The sequence below is a fragment of the Seriola lalandi genome, unplaced genomic scaffold (assembly GCF_002814215.2).
Source record: "Seriola lalandi dorsalis isolate HSWRI2012SDOR001 ecotype SW California unplaced genomic scaffold, Sedor1 jcf7180002054981, whole genome shotgun sequence".
Classification (NCBI taxonomy): Eukaryota; Metazoa; Chordata; class Actinopteri; order Carangiformes; family Carangidae; genus Seriola; species Seriola lalandi.
The window spans coordinates 762,873-772,466 of record NW_019525661.1 but is presented as its reverse complement, the minus strand read 5'-3'; the positions used below and the strand labels follow the sequence as shown (position 1 = coordinate 772,466).

Genomic DNA, 9,594 nt, shown 5'->3' with positions numbered 1-9,594 from the left:
AATTTTTTTTTTTTTTTTTGTCTTGTGTCTTGTCCTGCTTTGGATAAACCCCAACGTGACATCGAGTCTATCTGTGTTTGTGCCGATGAAGAAAAGCCTGGAAGATTGCTGAGTAAATTCCTCTCTAACTCCAGTTACAGTTCAAACTCAGCAGCATGAATCAGCCTCGTCCTGTAATTCAAATGGGATGAGTAAGAATTTCCCATGAGACCCGGCTGCTCATTCAGCTTCATTATGTCCGGGTCAGTGTTGTGTGGCTGGCGACTGATGACGTGTGTGATGTGTGGACTTCTTGTGTTTCCTGAGTGAAGGTGCAGACAGTGAGCTTTGTTTAAAGGAAAGGTGGAGGTCGCTGCACTCCCATCTATCACGGGAGAGATGTGCTATGAAAAGTAGGACATTTCTCTCTGAAATGTACAAGTAAAAGTGACAACAAATGAAAATAATAAAGTGAAGTACCTCACAGTTTGACTTCATAATACTTCAGTACTGTACAGGCTGATCAGCAGGACAGTTTTTCCTGCAGAATTTGTGGTCATGAAATTCAGTGACTTCAAAAGCTTGAGACAACAGTGGAGTGGAGCACAGAGACACCCAGAGGAGCTTCAGTCATATTACACATCACTCCACAGTCACTGCTTCGAGTACATGCTCATTCACTCCAGGTGTCTCTATATTTCACATTTTATTTATTCATTTAACTCTTCAGTTATGTTTTGTAAAAAAAAAAATGATATCCACACAACTTCCCCAGCTGTTCTCTACATGGCCAGGTGGGTTACTGTGGTGGAGAATTCTACAGTTTTTTTTATCATATTTTAAAAGATATAGCACCACAACATATGAAATATGTCTGTCATAGTGTCATATAAACTCCCTCTTCATGACCTCGGTGTCATCAAATTGAACTAACTTCGTCACCTACTCTTTGCCTGTTCCTGGTGTGACATTAAAATGCAGAAAAAAACTAAATGATTTGCCAATTTTTAAAAAGGGGAAAAAGTGAAGTCATATTTAACGTGACCTCGGTTCCCATGCTGAAAACACGACCTCATGAGTTATTATTATTATTCCCAAAATGCCGCAGGATTCCTTTAAGTAAACGTTTGACCTGCCTCAGGTCGTCAGCATCACTCTAATATAAAAAACACAAATCAACATGTTCATCACACGTCAGTAATATACAGGTCTATCATTAATTATGACAATTTCTACAGATTCCACCATGATTGAAACCTGCGTTGTTTCTGCACCGACACAAACACAAACACTGAGGAGGACATGTTGCTCACACCTACAGTATCTGTAACATTTGATCAGCTTTCTCTTACAGTCTTGAGCAGAGTGGAAATGTGGGAGAGGGTCTATACATGGATTTCATGTTTGAACATTTATGAATATTTCTGTCATGATTTCCAGAACAGATGTGAATGTATTTATTGTATTTATATATTTATTAGTTGACATTCTCAGTGCTGAGGGAGAACCAGAGAGATATTATGGAATATACATGGAAGCACAGAGCAGTTGATAAAGCGTGTGCACTCATTATGCAGTGCAGTGGTTCATATTATTAACCTGCAGAACAATGCTGAGTGAGCGGTGTGTGTGTGTCTGTGTGTTGCAGTTTCTATGCAGACTTCGGTCCCCTCAACCTGGCCATGCTGCACAGATACTGCTGCAAACTCAACAAGAAGCTCAAGGTAACAGCAGCCTGAAAGGCATCAGGAGATGTACACATGTAGTTTACATCCTTTTTAACATGAAGTGACAGTCTGAAATGTATTGGAAGGACTTAAGGGGGCCAGATGCATAAAACTCTGTGTAGACTCATGACTAAATGTATTAGTACACACAAAACCAGAAATACACATACACATTCTTTTCATCACATGATTCCACTTTGGCCGCATGTACACGAGCCATATGATAGGATTTTGGTGGTCAAAGGTCAAAGGTTAAGGTCAGTGTCAGACCTCACAAAACATAACTCTCAAATTAATTCACTAATTATGACACAATTTAACTCAAATGTCTATAAGGATAAAAACTGTGATCCTTGTGGGCGGGAGGCTGTGCTGTCAATCAAACTCAATAAGACAGGCCGCACAACAGCCAATTAATGTTCAAGATTTCAGCTGAGAGGGCGCTCGAACATTTCTTTAAATAAATAAATGAATTCAAATCCTTTCTCACAAGCTGCCTATGGACGGACACATGTTTAAAGCTGCCAACCCCTGGTCCACATAGTGTGTCATTAAAATCAGTCCTCATGAACACAGTGCTGTTCTGACTTTATCCCCTCAGTCCTTCACCATGTCCAGGAAGAAACTGGTCCACTACACCAGCTACGACCAGAAGAAAAGAGCTAACGCTGCTGTCCTCATCGGTGCCTACGCTGTAAATATCTCTTTATTCATCCATCAGTTCATCAATCCATCCATCTGTCAGTCTGTCTGTCCATCTGTCCATTATTAACGGTGCAGTATGACCTCTTCTCTGTAGGTTATCTATTTGAAAAGAAGTCCAGAGGAAGCCTACAGGACTCTGATCTCAGGAAACAACACAGGCTACCTGCCATTCAGGTATACACACACACACACACACACACACACACACACACACACACAGTTAGTCCAATGACCTGAGGTGTCCCCTCACAGAGACGACAAGACTCCACACAGTCAAACACACAAAACCCTGAAACACTGTAACTTGATGAGATTAGTGAAGCATTGTGGAGTCAGACGGGACACAGAGGACACAAGAAATGTGAGGTTTCATCCCAGTAAAGGCTAATCTGTGGGTGGTGTCACACTAACACCCCCTCTGGTCCAGTAGAGGCCAGATGTCACATGATCCTAAATAACTGTATTTTGTCATCAAATAATTACAGTGGGTCTCAGGTGATTACAATGAGATCAAACTGAGATGTCGCTCACGTCTTGAATACACTGTGTAAACTCTGTTTCTGTCTCCTCTTTGTTCCTGAAACACCTCATACTGAAATATGTTAACAATTAACAGATCTATATGTGTGTGTGTGTGTGTGTGTGTGTGTGTGTCCCAGGGATGCAGCAGTGGGAGAGTGCTCCTTCAACCTCACTGTGCTCGACTGCCTACAGGCAGTACGCAAGGTAAACGATGAGCAGCTGATTAGTTAGTGAATGAGGAAGGAGTGTACTTTACCACAGCACATCAGTAATACATCAGTCATGTGGGGAGGTGGAGATGAAAGATATTTTGCATCAGGAAAAAAAACAACAGCTGATCTGTGATCCCTCTAGAGGTCAGAGGTTTCCTACTGTTATGTATGTACTTATTCTTAATCCTTTACTCTTATGAAAGTTTAAAGAGGAAAAAACAGAGGTCATGAGGAGACAAGTTACATCACCGTACATCAGCCTGTATTAAAACACAGCCTCTCTCTCTCTCTCTCTCTCTCTCTCTCTCTCTCTCTCGCCTCCAGGCGTTACAACACGGTTTCCTGGACTTTGAAAGCTTCGATGTGGAGGAATATGAACATTATGAGGTGAGGACGATGACTGTGTGCAACGATAAAAGAAAACAGAGTCACGGTATGTGACAGGCACGGAGACAGTGTCTGGATGCAGCTGGAACAGAGCTGACATCACCTGCTCAGTGATGTCATAACTAGTGTTGTGACAGACACAGTGACCCACTTTAGAACTGCACAGATTTATCCATACCCAAATAAAATACATGTACATATATTGAATTTCCATATGTGAAATATACATGAGAAAATAAAAACATATATCTACATATATGTAAAAATCATATATGAAATCTATTGACATGTATTGACATGTATGTCTAGCCCATATGTTACATACATCCATCCTAAAGCTTGTCAATATATGTTGATATTATATCTGTAAATATAAAAGATAGACATGTTTAAATTCAATAAGAAAAAGATATAGAGCATATAGAATTTTATATGTATGTATGTATAAGTATGTTGTTTTAATAAATTTGCATATATGAATTAAAATTGAATATGTATTGCTAACATATATGAACACAACATGGACTCAACCCCTCCACTTTTTATGCAGACTGTTTGTTCGATAGATTTATAGTCTCCAAATCCAAGCTGAGATAACCTGATTACATCACTATGACATCATCAGGGTTGTTTTCTTATACTTGGTAAACCTCCTCCAGATCCACAGAAACATTATATAACTGTTTTCATCAGCTTCATAAGCTAAGCTTAAGCTCCTGAAGCCTTAAAAGTCTTGCAATTATCATTCAAATCATTTACTTCAGTGAAAATACAGGACACTATAGAAATACTCCATTACAAGTTCAAGTCCTTCAAAGTTTTACTGAATGTCTCATCAGATTATTCAGACACATCATCATTTTGTGTCAATACTGACAGCTAGGTTATAAATTTGTATCTGTATAATACCAAACATTTCACTATGGTATTGTTGTTTATTTTACATGCACTTAAATAAAATGGTGGACAGCAAATTGTATGTACACAGGAAGTGACACAGCCTTAATATGAAAAGTAACTAGTAACTACAGCAGATACATGTAGTTGAGTAAAGTTGCAGCAAATGGAAATACTCACAGTACAAGCTCCTCGTCTCTATCTTATGTTTATTTTGCCCTAAAAATGATGCTTTAATACAAGTAACTCATTAATTCATGATTGTAATGATCATTCACAAGATTGTCCTCAGAGACCTCAGCGAGACCGGTCGTCTTATCATTCCTACATTTAAGAAATGTATGTGATACATGGAAGGAATGTCTTTTATGTGTCATTATTACTAATGATATCAAAGCACCATGAGAATTTTGCTGTTATATTCAAATGTTTTAGTGTGACTGTCTGTGTCGCTCACCTCCTCTCTGTCTGTCGTCTTCAGCGCGTAGAAAACGGGGACATGAACTGGATCATTCCAGGGAAGATCCTGGCGTTCAGCGGCCCCCACCCCCGCAGTAAGATAGAGAACGGTGAGTCTGATCCCCTTTTTCGCCTCCTCTGACTCACTGGTTGTTATTTCAGTCTGGACCTAATGATGAATGTTCCGTGTTAATTCCCTCAGAGGTAATAATCACTGGTTGACTGTTTCTCCAGGTTATCCTCTCCACGCACCAGAGGCGTACTTTGCGTACTTTCACCAAAATGCCATCACAGCCGTGGTGCGTTTGAACAGGAAGTTGTATGAGGGCAGGCGCTTTGAGAATGCTGGGATTGAGCACCACGACCTCTTCTTCCTGGATGGGACCACGCCCTCTGACCTCATCGTCAGGCGCTTCCTGCACGTGTGTGAGAGCGCAGAGGGGGCGGTGGCTGTGCACTGTAAAGGTGGGACTGACACCATCACAGACAACAGTGTGTCTTCTTCGGCTGTAACTTACTTCGTCCGACTGTCTATAACTTGTCTCCACTGACCCTCTCTCATCTGAACACAGCTGGCCTGGGCCGGACAGGCACTCTGATTGGCTGCTACCTGATGAAGCACTTCCGCTTCACTGCAGCTGAAGCCATTGCTTGGATCAGAATCTGCCGGCCCGGATCTATCATCGGTCCACAGCAGAACTTCTTAGAGGAGTGAGTAGTTTCCTCTTTGATGAGATCAGTTATGATAAATCTAGCTTCTGTCATTTTGCTGAACACCCCCAAGTCTTATTCTTTAACTTCTTAACATTGGTGATATGAATGGTGGCATATTCACAGCTAGCATATTAGCCTGTTAGCATTAACATATTAACATCCTTACAAACTGTTGAGTTACAGGAAATATGGTCACAGTCCCTCGTTCCTGAGTCACAGTGTTCAATAATGACCCAAAAGTGTTTGTGCAGAACATTATGATGTCACAATGAAATTGACCTTTGACCCTTTGCATATTAAATGTCATCACGTCATCATTTATCCTATTAGACGTCTGTGTTAAATTGTGTAATAATTAGTGAATGAATTATTGAGTTATGGCCAAAAAGAATTTACTTTAATCAGCTGATTTGTCTTGCTGCTGCTAAAATCATGTAAAATGTCATTTGCTGTGAAGAAGGAGACGGTTCTAAGTTTAATTTCTGTCATCAGTTCTGAACTGTACCTGTCGCCAGAGTTTGACAGGCTGAGTGTAAAGTGTTGTCTGACCTGTGTGTGTGTGTGTGTGTGTGTGTGTGTGTGTGTAGGAAACAGCACAGTTTGTGGGTGCAGGGTGACGTCCACCGCTCCAAACAGAAGCTGGTGCAGCAGAGACTGAGCCGGCGACAGCAGCTACAGCAGCGTCAACAGCAGCTTCACAGCCCGGACTCTGAGGGCGGGAAACAGGAAGCCATGTCCCGCCTGCTGTCAAGCATGGATGACCTGTCAATCAACACCACCCTCTACAAATCATACAGCTTGGACGAGGTCAGGGGAGGGACGTATTTAAAACTGTGAACAAATATTTGATATAAAGTATATTTAACATAACCCTCTCTCTCTCTCTCTCTGTCCCTCTCTCTCTCTCTCTGTGTGTGTGTCTGTGTGTGTGTGTGTAGAATAACTGCAAGGAAAGCAGTCTGACTCAGGGAGACAAGCTGAGAGCACTGAAGGGAAAACGACCTCCTAGATCAGTCTCATCCTCCTCAAGGTACAGTGTGTGTGTGTGTGTGTGTGTGTGTGTGTGTGTGTCTGAGTGTGAATGACCTGGTTTTCTGCACTGACTTGTCATAAAATGTGATCTGATCTTCACCTAAGTCACAAACGTAAACAAACACAGTGTCTCTAAACTAATACAACACAAACTATTATAATATTTTGCATCTTTAATGATCACAGCCATTAAACATTCACAGCGATGGTGGAAACCGTAACTTGGATGAAGGTCTGATCATATTTAAAGACAAATGTATACATACATGGAGGTCATTCTGAAGGGTTCACTTATTTTTTCTTGCCACTGTAAATGGCTGTTTGAGGGTTATGGGTAAGGGGCGAGGGAATGCATTATGTCAGTGACCCCTCAAAGGCAGCTGTGATAGAGTGAATGATGGGGACCAGAGGCTGGTTGCGTAAAACACCTTAAGTTTTCTACTTAAGTATGACACTTAAGGTTTAATTTCTCCTTAGCTGAGGGAGTTAATTAAGGGTGTTGCATAAACTCTTAAAAGGTTTCCTTAGTTAAGGAAAAAAAGCAAAGTAATTTACAGCAATAAGAGATTTTAAAGCTGTAAAATTCTACTGTTTCCATGGAGACCGTTTGTTTGCCGGTATTGATACCTGTTATCACTTTTGGGAAGTGTGCTGTTATGTCATCCTCCTGCTGTTTTGATGGGAACTTCACAGTGACACAGTGACGACGTGACACATCTCGACCGTACCTGAGCCGAAAGATCCATACCATCGAACTGTAGAGCAAGCGTTAAAAAACAAAGGAGCTGGACGAGCACAGTCGAGAGAAAGTGGAGCGATCCAACTCTAGATGGACAAATCATAAACTGAATGCCCGTCAAATCTGTCATGTAGAATCGAGTCCTTGTTAATCCTATCAATCCTGCTCATTAAGGGTGTCCGTTAGGTTCCCCCACTCTTCTTAGGACGCCTTCATTTTTTATCATTTATCACATTAAACTCAGTCATGTTGCAGTTAAGAGGTACCTTAGTTTTTTTCCTTACCTTGGACATTAAGGTCTTTTGTGCAACGGTTTAACTGACTTTAAGTGATTCCTTAAGTATAAGACGAAGATAAGGAGAAATACTTAAATACTTAAGTGAACATTTTAAGGAAACCTTAAGGAGAAGACTTAAAGGAAAATCTTTAACTTAAAGTGATTTGTGCAACAGGCCCCTGGCTTACATACGGATGGGTGTATCAGCAGGCGGCACACAGCATGAGCAGCACAGACAGAAACACACACACGGACATTAAACTGTCAGACAGCTGACTGGAGGAACAGTACCGGTGTCAGCGCAGGCGAGCAGACCTGAGGAGCAGGTGTGTAGACGGGCGGGACGCTGTAGTGATGGGAGAGGTTAAACAGAGCAGCAGGAGGATGTGTGGTAGGCAGAGTGTGACAGAGCATATGGTCAGTCAGAAAACACACTCTTATTGATACAAACCAACTTGAATCCTTTGTTTTTATCTATTATGTTTCTCATGGAGGGGAGGGCCCCACATCAGCTCTTGACACAGGACGCCCCCGGAGGGAAAGGTGCTGGGGGAGGGAAAGGTGCTGGGGGAGGGAAAGGTGACAGGGAGGTGTGCAGCCTGTTGCCTGCAGCTCTTGGTCTGCTGACAGAATAAATGCTGAGAATGACCTTTGTCTTGTCTTGTAGACACACATAATGAATAATCTCTGTCAGCATGCAGCCGCATTTCCTGTGGCTTCTTCACAGTAAAGGCCGCTATGTGTTTTGCTAGGCAAAGACTTTTACTTTGAAGTAGGGGCTGTAGGATGAACATTGTGCAGCTCTGACACAAACTCATGCTTTATATATATGATATTTTGATGTGTATAGGTATATGTATATTTTACTGTGCTGCCTTTAGTTAGTTAATGGCATTTGTTTTTTGTGTGTGTCATCATATTGTATGAAAATATCTGCTCTTCCTCCTTCCTGTTTCTCTTCCTGCTGAAATGTTCTTGTCAAAATTTTACACTCTGCTGTTATTTGTTATATTTCATTATATATTTGAGGGTTTATAAATTGTTATAATCTGTTGATTCCTTTGTGTTTCTTATTTAGGTTAAATTTGTCCAAGTCCTCTCACTGCTCCATCCTCCCTCCCCCAAAGTCCACCAAAGTCCCCCTCTCCTTCTCCTCCTCCTCCTCCTCCTCCTCTAAGAAGCTGTTACGAAGCTCCTCCTCCTCCATCACACAGATCAAGAGGTGAGTTAAAATGCGCTTTCCACATGTCAACAGGAGACTGACAGTGTGACGTGATGGTGATGGCGTGACTCTCTCTCCTCCTCCTGTGTCTCTCTGCCCAGTCCCTTCAGCCTCAGTCTGTTCAGCACCAGGCCGGCCGTCATCCACTGACGTCACAGTTCAACTGATGATGAAGTCCAACACCACAGCAGGTCTCCACCTACGTGCTGCGGTTGTCTAGGCCTTAAACATGTTGTCAGCCCCGACAAGCTTTAACTCTCTGTCTGATGAAGTAAGCGCTGTAGAGTCACCGCAACCATCTATCCAGTACCTACTCCTTTTTTTTTTTTTTTTTTTTTGGGGGGGGGGGGGGGGGGGTGCTTGAGCCAATCCCAGCTCAGTCTACCACAGGACTGACACACAGAGACAAACAAGCATTCACACTAATGACAGGAAACTGTAGATGAGAAAACAGAGATGGGGTGTAATGGAGTATAGTGCGCTTGCTTTAGTCTTTTTCACATCAGCTGCTTCATTCACGCTTCATCACCGGCTCATTCATCAGCTGCTTAGCTACCAGCTGATTAGTAACATCCAATCATATACATTAAAGCATACAGTGTGCCTCTTATAATGACACACTGTCCTAGAGTTTGTTTTCTCCCTCAAACAGCAGTTAACGATTTAAATCTCATCAACAAGTTCGTTAATGACAAAAACCTCAGGACGGGGTTTAAGGCAGT

General features: G+C 41.9%; 1 protein-coding gene across 1 annotated transcript in view; it reads left to right on the top strand.

The window, feature by feature from the left end:
- The window catches only part of LOC111648357 (dual specificity protein phosphatase CDC14AB-like), a 17,747-nt gene extending 8,522 nt beyond the window's left edge, over positions 1 to 9,225 (top strand). The window contains exons 3-14 of the mRNA XM_023398219.2: positions 1,628 to 1,703; positions 2,308 to 2,400; positions 2,506 to 2,585; positions 3,071 to 3,137; positions 3,470 to 3,532; positions 4,911 to 4,998; positions 5,123 to 5,353; positions 5,461 to 5,599; positions 6,190 to 6,409; positions 6,541 to 6,632; positions 8,729 to 8,872; positions 8,974 to 9,225. Coding sequence (XP_023253987.1) covers positions 1,628 to 1,703; positions 2,308 to 2,400; positions 2,506 to 2,585; positions 3,071 to 3,137; positions 3,470 to 3,532; positions 4,911 to 4,998; positions 5,123 to 5,353; positions 5,461 to 5,599; positions 6,190 to 6,409; positions 6,541 to 6,632; positions 8,729 to 8,872; positions 8,974 to 9,022 — 1,342 coding nt within the window. The 3' untranslated portion in view covers positions 9,023 to 9,225. The remainder of the gene's footprint in view (positions 1 to 1,627; positions 1,704 to 2,307; positions 2,401 to 2,505; positions 2,586 to 3,070; positions 3,138 to 3,469; positions 3,533 to 4,910; positions 4,999 to 5,122; positions 5,354 to 5,460; positions 5,600 to 6,189; positions 6,410 to 6,540; positions 6,633 to 8,728; positions 8,873 to 8,973) is intronic.
- Positions 9,226 to 9,594: the final 369 nt, after the last annotated feature.